General features: G+C 39.5%; 1 protein-coding gene across 2 annotated transcripts; it reads right to left on the bottom strand.

The window, feature by feature from the left end:
* Positions 1 to 1688: 1688 nt before the first annotated feature.
* On the bottom strand, positions 1689 to 20892 carry FAM76B (family with sequence similarity 76 member B). Of its 2 annotated transcripts, XR_006175859.2 has the most exons (11): positions 20578 to 20814; positions 19502 to 19566; positions 19009 to 19063; positions 17109 to 17264; positions 15399 to 15595; positions 12638 to 12685; positions 12341 to 12421; positions 11548 to 11683; positions 6134 to 6415; positions 5283 to 5384; positions 1689 to 4373 (listed from the first exon to the last, which is right to left on the bottom strand). XR_006175859.2 is itself a non-coding variant. In XM_005309166.5 (10 exons), the coding sequence occupies exons 1-10, from the start codon at positions 20671 to 20673 to the stop codon at positions 4284 to 4286; spliced, it is 1026 nt and encodes a 341-aa protein (XP_005309223.2). In that variant the 5' UTR covers positions 20674 to 20892; the 3' UTR covers positions 1689 to 4283. The 2 variants fall into 2 exon arrangements, 1 of the variants encoding a protein (XP_005309223.2); XM_005309166.5 differs by lacking the exon at positions 6134 to 6415 and having other exon boundaries at positions 20578 to 20892.
* Between the last annotated feature and the right edge of the window lie 54 nt (positions 20893 to 20946).

The raw sequence follows: 20946 nt of genomic DNA, 5'->3' as shown, positions 1-20946 counted from the left end.
AAAATGCTGCATTCTCCACTGTTATTCTATTACGCTAGTTTTACAGACCGGTCAAACTTCAAGAACACAATAAAAAGGGACATGTATACACAATAAGGATTCTGTACACAACTTTTTACTCTGCTAAAGATTGCCAATTGTCATATGTTTTCACTACAACTTGTTTTAAAAAGAAGTGTACATTCAGTGCTTCTTGGAGGTGCTGCAGACTGCCAAGAACAGAGATCTTGTTCATATACAACTTGCACCAATCTAAAATCAGATTTCATTAAACAATACAAAACCCTGTGCAGGCACTCTTAATTGGATTTATTGATTCATCCTATGACTCAAGTTTACTTATCTAAGCCAGGTTTAAAATGAGTCATGTCCACACATGCAACTCACTCAGCTTTAAAAATCATATAATTAGAGACACAAGGTGGGTGAGGTAATATTTTTTTTACTGGACCAACTTCTGTTGGTGAGACGAGCTTGTGAACTACACAGAGCTCTGCTTCAGCTCTGGGCCTGACCCAAGTTTGCACTGGCCTAAGAGCCTTGTTCTGTTGAGATTGGTTTCATTGTAGCAATGACAGGATTTGTAATAGCAGTGGCTGGCGCCTGAGCTGAGCCAAGCCAAGTAAACATACTGAAGATTGTGAGATTAATATCGGAGTTCTTCCAATAATGGAATGCGGGTCAGTTTAAGCAGTTTCAAAATTCACAGGATATGACCTCACATTAATTCCAAGATGCCATATGTTAATAAGCCCATCCAACGCATTTCCTAGAATGGTGTTGTGGATGGTTCATATATGTAAGAGTTTAATGTGAAGCAGGCTTTAAGAAAATCATGGAAACACTATTTTGGAAGGCTGATGTTAAGGGCAAAGTAAACTCCAGTAAGATATCTTGTTCTCTCCAGCCAGAACATAAGATAAAATGAAGGAACCAGCTTTTTGAAGGTGAAGCATGTGGAATAGAGAAATAGCCTGCAGTTTAATGAACCAGCTCTATCAAAACTAAATGAGGAAATTCTGTCAGTTTGGAAGAGAATCTTTCAGTTAAACTTTCCCAATTTTACAGCATCTAAGTTTTTGTTGAATGCTTAGGAAGTCTCACTAAGGGTATGTCTACACTACAAGCATTACTGTGGCGCAACTGCAGGGCGGGAGCTAGAGCCATTGAAGTGCAGACACTTCAGCAACAAAAGGGGTTTTTCCCATTGCTGTGGTAAATTCACCCTCTTGAGACAGTAGCTAGGTCAAAGGAATAATTCTTCTGTCAGCATAGCTGCATCTACGATGGAGGTTAGGTCAGCTTAACTACATCACAGAGTGTGAAATTTTGAGCGATGCAGCTAAGTTGGCCTAAGTTTTAGGTCTATACTAGGCCTATTTCTCTTGAGTTACACATGTAGTCACTGCCCTGAAGCAGTTCCATACATTATCACTCTGTACATTGTAACAGTATAGCAATAATTTAATATATTGAGTCACTAAAGTAGGTAATTATTCCAAAACTATCACTTGTTGCAATTTGAAGAATGCGCCATGTACGTAATTACTGTGGCAGCTTAAGTCTTTGAACAGATCCTTCATGATTCCCCTCAAAAGCGCGACTGATGTTGAGCTCTGGTTAATGTTTGGCACTACAGATGTTTAAAACAAAATTACGACTTTGAGTAATATAAAAAAGGCAACTAAACGTTTTGACAAGCTTTTATTGTGAAATATTGGATTTAGAAAAAGGTACAAAATGTCAATCAGATGTGTGTCAATACAGTATTTCAATAGTCTATACATGTGGACAGCTGAATAGCTTCACTGCAGGATGCATATTTAGACATACTATCTAAAAAGGGACTGCAATATTCACAGACTTAAAATACATAAATAACTTGAGCCAAAGTGGCAATCACCTGTCAATGTTAATTGACAACTAAAAACAGGCTAAAAAGCACATTACAGTACAACATCTCTCTTTCCAGATCAACATTAAAAGAACATCAGCTCATTATGTCAACTCACTACAGCTCCAGGATCGCATTCCTCAGGACTGGGATTCAATTGGCTAGTTTACAAACTTTAAAAATTAAAGTTAAAAGTTAGGTTACAGAATAAAGAGATCAAGTATTTAATTGTAACTAAATACTGTGAAGCCCCTAAATGTTTTTAAGCATTGGGATCTATAAAGCTTAAGTATAATATTGAACTTTTCCTTAAAAAAAGACAATTTGTATTGCAGCTCAAGGAGGTTTGAATAAGAATCACTTAATGGGATAATTCATCAATTTGATGTGCATGGTTCTGAATTGGATTTTAAAATCCACACGCACCATGGACTGGTGGCCAGTAAACTGGAGAGAAAAGCCCCCGGTATCAAAATATTATTCTGAACTAATGAAAGTCAGGAAAAGTCCTAATTTTTTTTTTTTTAAATCTCTCAATACAACTAACATCCCAATAGGATAGCAGCAGCATTTTCTATCCTAGCTGTATTAGTAAGTTTAAAGAACAGTTTTTATAAATTTACAAAGTTGATCTTCATGTACAAAAAAGAAATCAAATACATCTTCACTGTAGGAAACAAGGTAGCTTGATTTTTCCAAATTATAATTATGCCATAGACTAGGTCTTCTCTAAACTGCTGAAGTTGTTCCCAATTCAGTAGCATCTGGGTAGACAGCCAGAGGACTTTAGATTCTAGTCCTCCAAGCAGCAAGAGATCAGACAATAAAGCTAGCTGAAGTGCAAGCAGCTCCCAAGTCACCAAATCAACATCCACATCTGAACTAGAGCTACCATCTGACAGACAACGGACTACTCCAAGTTATGCTGGTTTAGAACTTGCTTTCCTAAACAGTTGTTTCATCCTACTAAGACACTTGTACTGATGTCCATTAGGAGCAGAGCTAAAACAGAACTAACTGAATATAAAAACAGAAGATTCCATTCAAAGGGTTGAACAATAAGCTTTCATTTGACACCACACCACATCCATTCCCTTTATTTATGTACTGACCATTACAGTTTTGGCTACGGTTTTCTCGATGTGTATCTTTACTAAACTAAGTAAGTGTCAATCTAATTACTTAATTTTTAAAAAGTGACCATAAGTTACAACTAAGTACAGTTAAAACCAAGACAAACTGAATATGCAAGTTTTAAAAATAAAGTAGTGAGTATTAACTATACTGCTAATTCAGGATATAACAGTGGGAGTACAATGCTTGCTATGAAATTAAAAAAAAGTTAGCACTGGGCCAACAGGAAAAATACATAAAGCATTATAGTCTAGTGTGGCAAAAAACATACAAATTGTTTATTTAGGAAGTGTTTGGCATAATAAGCACTAACCAGACTCAACAAACCCCACAGATGCAATCTAATAAGGTTAAAAAAAGTCAATACACACTGTCCATCAATTAGTTCTGAATGCTGCTTCAAGCACTGCACTAGCAAACTTTGATCTTTGTTTTTGATTCCTCTGTACACACATTTATATATACACAAACATTTATTAAACATGATCTTAAAACAAAAACGTTATGTACAAAATACCAACATTCCTATAAATAAACAGTTGGAGAAAGGCACTTGCAAGAAAAAAGTCTACAGTAAATCTTACAAAAAAAAAACCACACTTTGCCTCTGGTACTGTACAATAGATAATCTTTCAATAAATTCCTATCACAAGAATGTAAAACACTAGTTACTCACTTGTTATCACTAAGAATATAACTGTTACAATTGTATTTACACATATGTATATATCTTTTGAGTTTCATTTAAGAGCACCATGATTTCCATCCTAAATGTCCTATATTTTAATACAAAGCAAAAGAACAGTTGCCAGAACCCAGTGTCCATATTCCTATTCCAAAAAGCGTTGTCCTTGCAGATTTATAAACTCTAAACTGAACTTTTGGCCAAAGTTATCATAGTTTAAGGGATTCAGCTGCTGCTTTGAACTCTGTAGAAAGTACACCTATTTTGTTATTGCATGATGTGTTAAAGAGAGCACTGCTGTATTACCCCCTCTGCAATTGTTAAATACTATTGCTGGCAAAAAAGTTCCCAATATAAAAAAAATAAAATAAAAAATTTCTTCAAGCCAGTTGAAGTACTTTATCTGAACAGTTTAACTAAAAAGCTGCATATTAGTTATAAAAATGTGTAGGAAACATGCCAAGTAATCTTGTGTGCAAAAATATTTTTCCACGACACAGGATTTTAAGGGCTTCACAGAATTACTCAAATTTACATTGAGTAGTAATCCTCATGTAAGTAACCAGTTCCTCATGGAGATGTTAGTATACTTCCACTTTTATCAAACTTTTTACCCTTTGACAATGCGGCAACCTGTTTGAGTAGTTCTCTGTTTTTGGCCTGTAATATAGATAAAAAGAAAGATTTATAGAAACACTTTCTCTTCTGTTTAAACATAACAGAAACACTGTTCAAAAGTCCTAATAGTTACTCTTAATTCCAGTACTATATCCATCAGTGATACATTGCAGAAAGAGATCAATAAGCTTCTTGAATAAGAGGGAGCAATTATTCAACAATGCCATGCACAACTGTCTTGCTGAAGTTATGAAGCCACCCCCGCGTAAAACTTCTATTCCTGAGAATCAATCAACATAATGGCAGAAGTTTTCAGCACAGCACAGGTATTTAAGCTTCACATCTTCCACTAGTTTTATAAAGGAAGATATAAAGAAGATATAAAGCCAAATCCCTCACATGGATTTGCAAAATCAATATATCTACTGCATGGTAGATAGATATTTCTGTTCATTCTAAAATTTATAAATCGTTTCAGGTTTTCCTGCTGCTTAAACAGTTGTACTTTCAATATGGGTTACATCATTGCAAGATTAGCTTCTTGCACTGCAATAAAATTGTGCAGTTATGCTAGGTCATTATATCACCTAGAACAGGTATACCAGTGTTTCTTAAAGTATGAGGGGTATGCCCCTTGAGAAGGGGGGCATGAGGAACTACCTGGGGGGGGAGAGGATGTGCCTCAATTGCTCTAAGAAAGTATCTATCAAGTGGTTACGCCTGAAAAGAAAACTGAAGATAATGCAGGTGTAACAGAGAGAGAGAGAGAGAGCGCGAGCATGCGAGCCTGAAACAGGTCAGAGATGGAAACTGACTCATCCATTTCAATGACTGGTAACTCATGCAAGGATGACCGTGCACAATGGTTCTATTTAAACTATTTCATTTCTCAAAGCAAATATACAAAATATTTTGACACCCACTCTATTAAAACTATTTTTAAGTATTTACCTGCAGTTGTTCCACTGTTTCCTTGTGAGCTTTTTCCATACTGTTCATTTTTGTCCTTAAATTAGACTCCTGGTACTGAAAGTCTGCCTTCAACTCTGTCAACTAAGAAAAACAACTTCTATGAGGATATTTTGGAAGCCAACCTCATATGTATTTTTAACCAACTCTTAGATCCATTAAATAATTTTTGAGGCATAAAAGAGTCTCTAGGGGACACTGACTACTTTCTTTATTTCCTGCTTCTTGTGTTGACATGGGTAAAAATATCTCACAGCACAAGTCAAATATCTCTTTTACATGTGAAAGTCCCATTTGAGAACTGGATATGGAAGACTAGTCCTTCAAAGTATTTTCAGACATTGGATCACACTGATTTACAATACTCAGCTTTATTTTCAGCCATGAGACTCGTCTGACAGGCTTTAGCTATGACACTGGCACAAAGCTGTTTTTTGGGCAACAAATCTGAAGTACAGTCCAAAATTGATGTGCCAGTAGAAGAGGTTTTAGAACAAATTGAAAAGTTAAACAGTTATAAGTCACCAGGATCAGGTGGTATTCATTCAAGAATTCTGAACGAACTGAAATATGAAACTGCAGAACTACTAACTATTGTATGGAACCTGTCACTGAAATCAGCCTCTGTCACAGATGACTGGAAGGTAGCTACTACAACACCAATTTTTAAAAAGGGCTCCAGAAGAGATCCTGGCAATTACAGGTCAGTGAGCCTAACTTCAATACCAGGCAAACTGGCAGAAACTCTAGTAAAGAACAGAATTATCATACATAAACCGGATTTGTTGGGGGAATAGTCAATGTGGCATTTATAAAGGGAAATCATGCCTCACCAATCTACTAGAATTCTTTAAGAGAGTCAACAAGCATGTTGATAAGGGTGATCCTGTTGATACAGTGTGCCTGGACTTTCAGAATGCTTTTGACAAGGTCTGTCACCAAAGGCTTTCAAGGAAACTAAGTAGCCAAGGGATAAGAGGAATGGTCCTCTCATGGATCAGTAAGTGGTTGAAAGACAGGAAACATGATCGGAATAAATGATCAGTTTTCAAAATGGAGAGGTGAACAGCGGACCTGCACAGGGACCCATGCTGTTCAACATATTCATTAATGATCTGGAAAAAAGAGGTAAACAGTTAAGTGGCAAAGTTAGCAGATGATACAAAATTATTCATGCTAATAAGTCCAAAGCGGACTGCGAGAAGTTGGAGGAATTTCACAAAACTGGTTGACTGAGTTAACACTTAATCCTGCCATGAGCACAGGGGACTGGACTAGATGACCTCTGGAGGTCTCTTCCACTCCTATGATTCGATGACTGGGCAACAAAACAGCAGATAACATTTGACATTGATTCGTGCAAAGTAATGCACCGGAAAAAAATAATCCTTACTATACATATACAACGACGGGTTCTAAATTAAACGTCACCACCCAAGATAGGCCTTTGAGTCACTGGGGATAGCGCTCGGAAAACTTCTCTCAATGCACAGCAGCAGTCAAAAAGTCTAACGTATGTTAGGAACTATTAGGAAAGGGACAGTTAAAATATCATAATGCCACTATATAAATCCATGGTGCCCCCACAGCTCAAATACTCTGCCAAGTGCTGGTTACCCCATCTCAAAAAAGGACATAGTGCAAAGTTCAAAGAAGGACAACAAAGATGACCAAAGGTATGGAATGGCTTCGCTACAAGGAGAGAGACTAAAAAGAGAGTAAGACTGTTCAGCTTAGAAAAGAGATGACTAAATCTATAAAAATCAAGAATGGTTGGAAAAGTGAATAGAGAAGTGTTATTTACTCTTTCACACACTACAAAACCAAGGGTCACACAAGGAAATTAATAGCTTTAAACAAGAGGAAGTACTTTTTCCACACAGTGCACGAGTAACCTGTGGAACTCATTGTGATGGTCAAAAGTATAACAAGGTTCAAATAAGAAATGGATAAATTCATGGAGCATAGGTCCATCAATGGCTATTAGCCAAGATGGCCAGAGCACAATCACAAGCTCAGGACGTCCCTCAACCTCTGACTACCAGAAGCTGGTGCGGAAGATGGGTGAATTACTGCTTAATTGCCCTGTTTTGTAAACTCCCCCAAAGCCCCACTACAGGCCATTGTTAGATACAGGATACTGGCCAAGACGGACTATGGTAACAGTTAATCAGCATAAAGCTATAATTTACATGGCAAATATCTACAGAGACGTAATAAAATGATTCTGAAGAATAAGTCTTTCTATTATATCTCATTCCTAAATGGAGTGTAAATTCCAAGAGATCTATCATTTCCACTGCAAACACTGCATTGATAGGAGAATTAAATCACAAGTGAAGTTTATATAGAAAAGTTACTTATCTTTTAATTCTCTTCTGAAGACTACCTTACAGGTTTCTGGACCCTGGGTCTCAGATACCAAGCATGAAACGGAGAAATACGTGCTTTAGAGGCGTATTGATCCCCAAAGGCAGTGGGCAGAAGCACAAGCCATCTAAGACCTGTAGTGCCACCCTTGAACCCTTCTAGTCAAGTTTGATTTATCAGGAAGTGACGCCTCCCAGAGGCAAATAAGCCAGTCATAACAAAAAGGTTGAAAAAGCAGTAACCTCACAAAGATTCCCCTCCACTCTGAATGGAGCTGGGAAAGTGAAAATCCTGCAAGATGACATCTTCAGGGATGCAGAACTACAAGTAATTTTTCATCTTCTGACACCAGCTATGTAATATTCTCAGAACAGATTTTTTTCTAAATCTTCTTGTGGAACCCAGATACTTGCAGGCAAGGAGACCTACAAACATCCATTTCTGAAGCAACAGCTCTTGGTACCTTGTCACTTGCATATAAAAGAACACGTGCACCCAGTACTGGCTCAGCCCCACACTTTTATCCACCATCTTTGAGTTCCTGGTATCCGTCCTGTGGACTACATTGTCAGTTCCCCAGTATTTAATATGTCATTGGGCCATGAAAGCCTGGCAGTTTCTGATGTGAAGGATAATTGTCTGATATTTTCTCTAGCCATGGTTGTCTTGACCACCAAGCTTTTCACTGGGATGGGAGACATTGCTGGTAGAGTCCTGGGCAGTATGTACTTCTCAGCAATGTTTGACGCAAAAGAAGCATTGTGAGTTGTCGAACACACCTTTGCTAAGTGGTCCAAAATAGGATGCAAGGATATGGCCACCCCATTGGATGGATGCTCTTGTTCCATGTACGTACTAATTGTGGCCCTTGTAAATTCCTCGACGGGTGCTAATCCAGATCCCACCAACTTTATGCATTAGAGGAAGTCAAATCCTTATAGAGCATGTCTTGTTACTCCTTCAGTTAATCTGTTCTGCATCCAGGAGGCAGAAATTGTATCCCTGACCAACATCATGCTTCTACTAAGGCAGCAAAGTAGTGAGCCAAAGGGGCACTTTGGCACATTAACTATCTCAAAAGGCATCAACAATGGCTGTGCCCAGACCCCCAGCACAGGCGCTGTGGGGTTTGTGTACTGCTATTAAAGGCCAGTACTTTGTTCGTTGAAGGAGCTAATCCTGGGGTACAGGTATCAAACTCAGGCTTATCTGGATGAAGGATCAAAGTGATGGCACTACACTGTACGAAATCACCAGGGGGGACATGGCTAGGCCGCTGAAGACACCATGGAGGCCCCCCAAAGCAGTCTTCCCAGTCCTGAACCAATGTGAAGAGAAGATGCCGTGGTCTACGATGTGAAGCTGCCCGAAGTCTTTGGAAGTGACGAGTTGAAGGGCAGGTAGCTCTCTTCTAGTGTCTCCTGCTAATTATTCCTTTGAAAGAAAATTCCTAGTCTGATGCGCCAGAAGTCAGTACCATAGACATTGAGCACTGAGACCTTGATTTGTGGTAGAGTCCTTGGATTTGGATGGGATGAAACAGAATTCCCCCCCCAAGGGAACTAGTTTGCTGGGCTTAGAGGGAAGCAAGGTCTGCACAGACATGGGCACTGCAGGCATACAGTCCAGGTGGTCAGAGGCTGATTAAGGCTTGTATTTCTATTTTTTTCCCTTCAGAGTTTACCAGGCTGGCCACATGCTGGACTTATGGAAGTCTCTGGGGAGTGCGTTAAGGAGGGCTTAAAGAAATTTCTCACAGTGCTTGGATGCACAGGGTAAACATCTGAAAGCCCTGCACATATTGTCCCACTACTTTGAATTACTAACTCCCAGGCTGAGGATTCTGTGAATATGATCATTTATAATGGACCTTTCAGCCAGACAGATACTGGTCATCCTTCCCACCCAGGTGCTGAGGAGATGGATGTTATTCTGAAAGAAATTAATACCTGAAAAAGCTTTGAAGTTCAGAGAACTATGAGATGCCAAGAAAAAGGTTCTAACAACAGCAATACTAAGGCGCTGAAGCACAAGTTGTCAAAACAAAAACTCAGGCCAAACAGAAGTTTCTCTATGATCCCCAGAGACTGGCAACCTTATCAATGCTCCTAGGGAAACAGAGGCCACAGGGTAAGAAAAAATTTGAAGACAAAAATATATTCATAACAGTTAGGTACTGAGTGTTTAAGAGCTGAAGAGGTGCAGCTCCTGTGGAGAGCTATCAATATCAAAAAGAAACTGGAAGGTTCTGAAAGTAGTGGTTAAGGCACGGGATATCATACCACCACTAGCTGAGGACTACTTGTGCTACTATTTGCTACTTCTGACCTAAACCTTGGGGAGTTCCAGCTATTTTGCATTAAGAAGCTGAGATCCAGGAGGAGAATCCTCCACAGAGGAAAGTGAATTTACATTTTCAAAAGTAGACTATATTCTATAATACATCCTCTGCGCCTGAAACTTAAAGTCATGAATAGCCATATTTAAAATGGTTCAGCTAGCAATTCTGAAACAAGGATTTTGCAATTACAACATTAAGTGACAAATAAAATGTAGCATGAGCCTAATCACTGCCTCTAACACAAGCATTGTCCTCTGCCTTGTCAATCATTCCAATTGTGAGCTGCATTTTGTCTGTTCTAATCTACACCAAACTGGACCTCCTAGCTAATATCAAATATCTTCTTGGTGAGTTATGGAGAAAATTGGACCAGTGAAGAACTGTATTAAAACAGCTCATAGTATTATATATACACACTCTGTAAATGTTTAGCTACAATATCTACTCACGGGTCATCTTTTAGTTATTTGATTATAGGGCTTATGTAAAAGGGCTAATTGCACCAACGATCACTATTCTAGAATTAAAGAGAAGTGTTCTGATAAATGCTTGGAACTCAAATCACCACCAAGTTAAGAGTACATGAAGTGAAATCAAAGGAGGGGACATATGAACATTAATGTTAATAAATGGGATCAGCTAGATTAAGTACTGCATTAGCTTTCAGTGAAACAGTTATTTAATTCAAATTGTACTGCAGGGAGAAACTATGCGCAAAGACCAATGACTCCAGAATATAAAAACAGAGCAACAAAATTCAGTTTAGTGTTTGGCTTGTAAAAAGGGGCACAAATGCATGTTACTGTGTGCCCAATCCTACTGTTCATCTAAGCTTCCTCACACTGCCCTTTTTGTGTTTCACCTAGATCAAATTTAAAGAGTCAAAATGTAGTTTCAGTTTCCATACTGATTTATGGCCTCCCACTGACTTCAATGGGAATTTAACAAGACTCTTCAGAGGGCAAGCATTAAGGGACTACCAGAAAAGGTAATGGTAGCTTTTGTATTATGAATTGGACTGCCCAATTCATTTCACTTTAGCCACTGAATAGCTAGAGATAAGGACTTTCTAAGCATTCTAAAAGTGGTCCAGATTAATTCGTTTAGCCTCAAAGATTCAATATACCAATACAAGAACCTAACATTGCAGTCCTAACAGTACCCATTTACACCAAAGACACAACCTTAAACTGGCGAACAAGTCAGTTGCTTAAGAGATGAGCTTCTAATAAAGGTTTAGCAAAATGAAAATATTTGGGACTGTTTTTAAGACAGTACGCTGCCTGAAAGGTGGGTCTCTTGTATACATTACGTTCAGGGAGAGTTGCCTTACAGCTAAAATACATCCAAGCTGTGTAAGTCTGCTACTTAACCTTTTAAAAGGACAATTTGGTAATGTTATAATCTCTATTCACAAAACAAAGTTTTGCTATTAATTTTGTTTTAACATTCAAACAATTGTAAGGTTGACAGCTCCTTGAGTCTGCAAGATACAAGAAAAAATTTAATAAGGTCTTAAGCAGCTGTAGCCTTTACCTTTTTATCTTTTTCTAAGATAGTCTGATCTCTTTGCTGCAAAAGACGTTTGAGTGACATCACTTCTTCTTTCAACTGACTTATGAGGACAAAGTTGTCAGTTCCCCCACTGTCTGTTGACTGATTTATAGAGCTACTAAAATTAAAAAAAAAAAAATGCCTGTTACTTGTAACATCAACAGAACACCACATTTTTCAAAGTTCAAATTGCTTAATTAACAATTCCACAAACATCCTTAAGGACTAATGCAAAAAAAGTATGTACCTGACAGAAATGGATGCAACTGGCAAATTACCTTACTAATGGCACACATTACATACACCTGCAGAAATATAATTGAGTATTAGCTTTGAGGGGGTCAAATTCTTCTTAAGTGAAGCAGCCTCTTTGTACATTTATTCCAACTATTGATCAGAGACAGAATAAGTTGTTCAGTCTCACACATTTAGGCCCAAAGACATTTCTAGATACCACATCAGTTTCAAGCACCAGATTCAAAATCTGTGTCCTTTTGAAAAATCACTGATGTCAGAATATTCTTTGTTTGGTAACCATGGCCTTATGCTCTACTTTTGCTTCCCTTTTCCCAAAGCAGCGAAAAAAATAGGGACAGTGCCAGCTTTCTATTGATAAACATTCAACAGACTGACAGCACTCTGCCATAAAACCCTAAAAGTTATTAGGATGAAAGTGTAGTTTTTCGCCTTTCTAATCTGCCAAACAAAAACAGCAACTGGCAGCAACCGATGGTCTACTTGGTTCAACTATCTCAGCTGTAGAATATAACTTTACCTATCTCCATTGGATGGCTTGGATTCCAGTTTGGGTTTTTTCTTTGGAGTTTCATTCTGAATAGCTGCAGAGGATTTATGGCTGAAATTAAACAACAAATATTCTAAATCAAAAGCAGTAGAACGGTCTCAGACTGCAGAAACAGCCAACCTACTACTATTTACATATAAAATGACTCATACACATAAAGATTAGTCTTGAACAATCAGAGATGCAAGTATGAAAAAAAATTAGCTTTCAAATAAAGAATACAAGATTCATTTGCTAAAAAAATTCAGAAACGGGCAGTGTAATTACCTCTGTTTCCACATTCCCTGATCTTGTTCTGGACTCAGATTGCTGATTCTGAAATACATGTAATTAATACACATTCAGCAACAGGTCAACTTCCATTACCACTGTCTGTAACTGAAAAAGCATCCATATCTATGTTTTGTGCAGCAAAGCAGCTCAGTTTATACATTTGTAATTGGATGGCTAATTAGCAAGGCACCTAGTAAGTACATTTGGGATTACTCCTCATCAAGGCCAGGCTCATTTGAAAACAGTCTTTAAACTACTGCATGCTATCATAAGGCACAAGGGGCAGGGTTAGGGTTGACAATTCAGCCTCAGTTTTAGTATTTCCTACTTCTGCCAACTTTATATTATTTTAATACTTGACAATTTTGAACAGAACTTGATTTTTTTTTTGTAAGTATAAGTTGTATCTTCATTCATTTCCAAGGTAAGCTGACCAGAGAGCACAAGTGAAATGGTTACGCTCAACATATGTGCAACTTAGAAGACTGCATTGGATGAAACTGATCTCCTGTAGAGCCCAATTTAATTCATTACACACTTTAAACCTCCATGTGCACTGCTCTACCAACAATATTAATAAAACTGGACAGGGCAAGTTGATGGGAAACCACAGAGGCGGTTTACAAAGGAAGTTGCCTGTCGATTGGAGCTGTCAACTCTGTTTAAGTTTGGAATTGTGCATTTTAATAAATATAAGCAAATACATGTATACACACTTAAGTTCTTTTCTTTATGACACCAAGAAGTTATTTGAAAATGTTTTATTTATTAGATATTTGCCACGCTCTCATGAAATAAGATTTGACCAGTTATATCTTGGGTAAGTGAAAATGGATTTTCATCAGACATTGTAAGGCACCTATCCTTCCGAATATTAATCTGCTTGCCAAAAGTCACTTTCTTCTTCTGACTGAGAGGTATAATGGGAAAATTGCAATTTATTTCCCCTCCCCGGTCTTCATTTTCAAGAGCAGTTGAACCAATTTCCCCCTTAAGCTTTTTAAAAAAGTAATTTTTAGTTAGATCAGACCTGCAAAAGTTTAAGCTTAGAAGTTAGTAAGAATGTCTTTAGCAACTGAAAAATGAAGTTTGTAATGAAAATGTTTAGGGTGGCCTTAGGAATCTATGCACTCCACCTATAATTTTTCATTTTGTATTTCTCAGATTAAACAATGTTATAAAGAGGTGCTAAAGTAAAACTACTTCAAGCCTACACTTAACATCTGTATGATTCCTACACCAGTGTCCTTTTAACAGAATGGTAAAACAAACACTAAATCCTTGGAAGCAGCTGCCTACAAAGACTGGTAAGTGTTTACAAGTGGACAAAACTAGAGCTACATGACAAAAGAAATTGGTACACTGTTTAACCCACAGCCAGATAGCTGCAAACACTCTGAAGCATGATTCGAGTGGGAAGTTTAAAAGTAAGAATTAAAATGACAATAGCATTGCCCTGCTACTGACACGACAGCCACCCATTGTAGGGTCTACCCCTATGTCTGTGCTGCTGGTGGTGTCAGTGCTGCCTTCAGAGCTGGCTGGCCAGAGAGAGGTGGCTGCTGGCCAGGAGCCCAGCTCTGAAGGCAGAACAACCCACAGCAGCAGCACAGAATAAGGATGGCATGGTATGGTATTGCCACCCTTACTCCTGCGCTACTGCCTTTAGAGCAGCTGCCCCTCTCTGGCTGCCCAGCTCCAAAGGCAGCGCAGAAGTAAGGGTGGCAATACTGCAGCCCTCCTACCCCCCGCAGCCACCTTTTGGGTCAGGATCCCATTTCAGAAACACTGGTCTCCCCCATGAAATCTGTATAGTAAAGAATAAAAGCACAGAAAAGACCAGATTTCAAGGTCCGTGATGCATTTTTCATGGCTGTGAATTTCGTAAGGCCCTAGATATAGTTTAGCAGGACTCAAGTTTAACTATATAAACTGGGGGTCCAAAAGGAAGTTCTTTGGAACCACTCCAGGACACAGCCCAAGATCAGAGCTGCCAGACCTCAACACCCTGTCAACCATGTTGTGCAGAAGTTGGAGGACCCCCAGATGACCTGATCTTGATTGGCCACAAGGAAAAGTTCATCTGCCTTATTGGGAGTGGTGAGCACTGAATGCTGTGTGTGTATTCTGTTTTGGTAACTGTTAATAAAGAGATTAAGAATATTACTGTGTAAGGCTCTTTCACTGGTAAAAGGCCTCGCAAACCTGTAGAAGATTACTCCCTGAACCCTAGGAACTGGGTAAGGGTAGGTGCCTTTGGCCCTAGGAAAGCGTGCAGGTGCCTAAATTAACCGGGTTACGCCTTGAGCCCATGGAAGGATAAAGGTGGGGTGCCTTAGAGTGTGCAGGTAACACCATGAATGTCCGTCACCATTGGATATTCTGGCAAGAATTACATTTATTATAATAATTGGGGAAAAATCAGAGGTGAAATGCTTCTAGCCCAAAGATGGTGCCATGACATCATTTATCTACTTCTCAGATAAGTAACCCCATTAGCATTTCTAGACTTATGGGCAGTTTCAACATCAGCTGGTAATTAGATTGCCAAAAGGTTTTCCTTTCTACTAAATCAATTCTAGTCCATTCCATTTATAGCAATACTGAAACTCTGCTAGATTTGTGGAATAAATTCACAAAATGTTATTCCTATTTTCAATTCAGTAATGTAAACAGCTACTTTCATTTCACTACTAATCCTGTCACATAAAAGTTACAAGATTTTTCAAGTTCCATCAAGTTTCAGAGTACTTACTTGTGATGACTGGTGCTGTGACGATGATGGTGGTGGTGGTGATGATGGTGTTTTGAATGATGCTGGTCTTTCTCAGCAAGAGACGAGGATGACGAATTAGAATGTGAAGACCCTAGGCTCTTCCTCTGTTCCTTTGTCTTCTGCAGTACTCTCTTGTAGGACAGTGTACAAAGCCAACACAACAGCTTCCCATCAACCTTTTAAGAAAAAATTCACAAAAAGTAGGCAACTGTACTTATTGCTAGGAGAAAGATAACTCTAGAGGAAAAACTCTTACTCTGACTTGCACAGGGATAATAGATAATTCTAACCAAACCAATTAAGGGTACGTCTATACTTACCTCCGGGTTCGGCAGTAAGCAATCGATCTTCTGGGATTGATTTATCGCGTCTTGTCTAGACGCGATAAATCGATCCTGGATTGATCCCGGAAGTGCTCGCTGTCGATGCCGGTACTCCTGCTCCGCGAGAGGAGTACACGGAGTCAACGGGGAAGCCTGCCTGCCACGTGTGGACCTTTGGTAAGTACCTTTAAGTTCAAACTAAGGTACTTCGACTTCAGCTACGTTATTCATGTAGCTGAAGTTGCGTATCTTAGTTCGAACTAGGGGGTTAGTGTGGATCAGCCCTTTGACTCTTTTGGCTAAACCTTCACAACCAAATACCACTACTGGGACTCCAGAATATGGATTTTATTCTTTAATATACACAAAAAAGTTAGAAATATACATAGTAACAGTACATATTTGTGCCGCAATTTTCTTATTTACTATACACTGTGGGACGTGGCAATGAAGGCCAGTAGTTACTTTCTACAATAAATGACACCAATGAAGTTAACTCAATATACTGCATCATCTTTTCTAGTTAAGTTACACTTCTGAAAAGTGAATTCTCTCTTCAGCATTTTAGTTGCATTGTAAAAGGGGCTATATAACATGTGTTGGACATATGTCCAACATTCCTCCCCCAATGCCAACACTCCCCCTCGCCCTCCCCCCCACAAAAAAAGCAGAAAATCCCTTCTCCTAAGTAAATTTTTACTTTAGACATCATGCAGCAACTCAAGTCTTCTTTACTCAGGGCAGCATCAGACTGCCTAGACCGGCTGCAATACAAACCAAGTAAATTATTTTTTAGCAGTTAAGGAGAAAAGAAGTCTCTTATTGACAGCACTGTTCTGGGGTTCAATTAAAAAGCGTGATCACCCATGTCATTTCACCACCACTTTCTGGACAAATGGTTTTGGCAAGTGCCCCTCTAAGAAATTAAAATACACGGGTCTGCCGAGAGCAGTCTTTTTCCTCTTTTCAGTCATATTCTATGGTTAAAAGGAACTCTTGCAAACTGAAGGATAGGACAAGGTGGAAGTGACAGATCCAAGCTAAGGAAATTTGTAGTGTTGAAGGTTAAGGGGAGGGGGAAAAAACAGACTACTCAACTGCCATGGTCAGATTATTTTTGGTTTATAAAAAGAGAATGAATTTATTCCAGAATAAGTCAGAGAAGCATTGAATCGCCATGACTCAAAAGTTTAATACAAAATGCTAGGTCAGATCTTTATGTTAGAAAGCCTAATGCAATTCTCTTTATACCCTGTTGCTACTTGTGAAATTAAGTCCTGCTATTTTTTTTGAAGAGGGAAATATTTCAAATTGTATCTTTTGTTTTCAGACCCAGCCTTTACAGTACCACCACAATAAAGCATACCTTCCTTCTTCCCTCCTCTTTGCGATCAAAAGCACATTGCTGCTTGCACTGTTCACACGTCTGAGGCGGTCCATATTTCTTTTCTGAATTTGTGCAACGCTGGCATTTAGTGCCAATAAATGCTGCAATAATATTACAGTACTGACAAGGCTTGGGCTGAAAAATAATGGAGAATTAGAAATTAGTACATTAAAAATGCTTAACAAATTAGCACTACAATTATTAAAATAAATCATGCTTCTAAACTAGTCTTTAGAACTTGAGGGTAAGAACAGTAGAAAAGTTTGATATTTAAATCAACGATGGCCCTAGTTTTGTTTTGTTTTAAAGTGATGCTAGCTCAACTGAGAAAAAAAATAAACAGTGTTTTGCACACAAACTTGCGTACATGCTCTGTGAAAGAAGTGCACACGTTTTTTGGATGTTGCCTTCTCCAATTTACCAGGTCAAACATTTTTTCTGTCAAGAAATCTACCTAAACCTAAAAAGAGTAATTAGATCATTTGCACTTCTCTGAAGGTTTCTGAGAACCATGAAGACCCTTCAGATACCCAAGGGACTTGAGCACTGCAGAACTTCGAAGCACTGCAGGTACAGGCTTCAGATATAATGCCTGCTCCTACATCCCTATGGGGAGTAAAACAAACCTTCAGCTAACTAACGGTCAGTTAATTGAGTTTAATCTTTACTGTAAAATTAAGCCAATAAAGACATGCAATTAGAAACTAAAATTACGGTAATCAGTTTCTAAAAAATTCCCTTCTATTTCATATATGACCTTATTTTGCTTTGAGGCGGTTTCCTTTTTTGATAAAGTATTGCCCCAAATGTTGGTGCATCTATATTATGCTTGGTGAGATGTATTACAACCCTTTAGAACTTCCAAAAGAGATCCTACTTTATCCAGTTTAAGTTTACAAAGAGCTGGGTAAATTACATGCTGGTAATTTTTACACTGAACTAGTACAATAAATTGAATCTCATGTAAAAATGTGTTAATCTAAGGGCATAGTTTACAAGATTTAAGTGCTTCTGTTCACATGAGAAATTGATATGCATTACCAACAATGCCTTCTCTAAAAGCATACAGTGCAATTTAACGTAAATACTGTTCATGAATATGGACTCAACTATTACATGCAAAACTTTTCTAACACAGCACTAAGTTACAACTAAAGATGAGAAAATATAAATCATTCCTACAGTAATATTAACCAGGCCACATTACACAAGCAGAATTTGATGGTACGCTTGACAGCACGTGGAATCAACATTCTTTCGGAACCTTCATTTTTGTATTACATTAATAATGGAACCTTCATACTGCATAACCACATTTTCACATTGAGTCGCTCATTAAAAAAATACCAAGGGGACACTAAGCCTCTCAGATAGCTAGCAGCATATCTTGTCAAGTGAGCATTTATGAAAACATGCAGGGATTTACTGTGTACATATAAAATGCACACAGACTTTAATTTGCACTACATGTGCAGGATGAACAAGTTTCAATGATTCATAACTATGAAACTTGGCTGTGAATTGCCCTGAATGAATCGTTTCAAACTGAACCATTTTTTAAATGTTGTGGAAAAGTATGCCAATTTTTATAAGTGGGGAAAAAAACGCAAATAGCGGAGGGCTTTTTCCTTAAGCTTTTCAGAGGATTTTTCTTAGGTCAGAGAGTAAGCACAGAAACTTTCATTCCAAAAGATTATTTTTTCAGGAAGGGGTGTGTGTGTGTAAAAATGTCTATAACTGAAAATATTTTACAATCTTAACTAGTGACGATCTAAATAAGCTTATAATACCAAGATACATGCTATTCTTTGCAACATCTTTTGCCTTTGTAGACCAACTGAAATTTGTATGTATTTTTGACAATGAACTGCCAACTCACCGTTCCAAACTGCTTCACGTTTTGGGCACATTTCTTGCATATTGTGTTAGTTTTGCTAGAGAGAAGATTTTGCAAAGTTTACTTTAACAACAAACAAAAACTTTCAAATTCTTTCCCATATGCAATTACCATATAATATGCATGCAAACATAAGCTACACCCAATGTCTAGTTAAAGCAAACCAGGTATGGAGGGAGTCTGCTTTCTTTTATGTTTATATAGTACATTTGGGGCACTACAGAAAGCAAGTTATTGTGACTGTGTTTAATGCCAACTCACGGAATTCACTTCCAAAAGCCTAATATTTTCACTGATAATTATTTGCATTATTGCAACACATGATTTAAGACACAGCTTTTCGCTGCAGATATTATTGATAATCCACAGCAATGTTTGTGGATTTGAGATTTTAGCCACACACATGAAGGAAGGGTTTGGTGCCAATTTAATACTCCTTTCTGAAGGCTGAAATAGTTTCAGAACACATACATACCTCTCTTGTTGGAATTCTGATCGGCAGTAAGTACATTTTACCATGGGATGTGCAATTCGACATTCCTGAAAGAAAAACCATCAGTAACTATTTATCAAAGCAAACAACCATGACGTTACAAGTTGATCTCATCTGACTTCTTCACATAAGCTTTTACATAGTTATTTTATACATCCACTATGCACTATACATTCATGCTTGAGTGATTAAAAAAACTACACACGCAATAGTTTATCCTACAACTTGCTCTCCACCATCTAGTTTTGTAGCAACTGTCCCATGTAACAGATTTAATAAAGAACAAAACCCTTTTTTCCCCCCACAGGAAGCAGAATGCAAAAAGCATGAAGAGGCTATGACGTTTATCATAAAACACAAAACGATTTTTGAAGTAGGGATGTTTAAAACCCACTATTATCATTTTCTTCCAGGTAGAGCTAAGCAGAGGATTAGCGTGACTAATGCTCAACACTGGTGTGAGGGTGAAGGTAAGTGCTAGTATTTAACCATAGCCCAGAAGTGACCCTACCCCTGGCCAGCCCCAAATGGTATGCATCCTGGCTCACTCAGGGTGTAGCTCTAGGCAAGACCGGTGAGCAGAGCCTGATGCTGTGAGTGTAACTGGTTTTGTAAAGTGGTGCAAGAGCTCGCATTGGCTCATCCCTTCACCAGGGCAAAAAGGTCCCTTCGGGCCATCATCCTAAGCTGGGGGACTTCCTGTCCTGAACAAGGTACAGCCTGAACATCGCAGACAGGGAGCGGATGTGGGAGCGACAGAAACCCTGTGCCCAGTAACAGCCCCCCCTCAACCCCTCTTCATCTGCCCCCGCTCGGGCCCCCGCTTCTCCTCCTACTTCTTCCCCTCCCCGGTTCCCCCACAACCTCTCCTCTGGGCCCCTCCTGCTCCCCCTTCTTCCTCTCAGCTGCCCCCCACCTCAGCACCCCCAGCCCTCTCCCCAACCACCCCTCAAACCTACCCGTCCCGCCTCGGCCCCCAGGCGCACCCGCCACCCCCCGGGCGGGAGGAACCCGCTTCCCGCAGCCCCGCGCTCGGCCCGGCCCGGCCCCTGGCGGACCTTGCAGAGCTGCTGGCCCTGGGAGAGCTCCTCGAAGGGGTAGCGCTGGTTGCACTTGGTGCAGGCGTACAGAGCCGGGGCCGCCGCCGCAGCCATCCGCGCCGCCGCCGACAGGGAGGGCGCGAGCTGCGGGGAGGGAGCCGGGCGAGGGGAGGGAGGGAGGCGGGGCCGACGCCAACGACTCAAGCGCGCCAATAACCCTCCGCCCGCGGCCTCCAGCCGCGCCCGCTGCACCGCTAGGCCCCGCGCAGAACCTGGGCCGCGAAGCCGCTTCCTTGTGTCGGCATCGGCGTCGCTCCGCTGCCAGCCCCGCCCACACGCACCCCAGCCAATCAACGCCGCGCGCCAAGCCAACCTTCAAACTTTGTA

Source organism: Chrysemys picta, chromosome 1 (assembly GCF_011386835.1).
Source record: "Chrysemys picta bellii isolate R12L10 chromosome 1, ASM1138683v2, whole genome shotgun sequence".
NCBI lineage: Eukaryota > Metazoa > Chordata > Testudines > Emydidae > Chrysemys > Chrysemys picta.
This window is presented reverse-complemented; position numbering and strand designations above follow the sequence as displayed.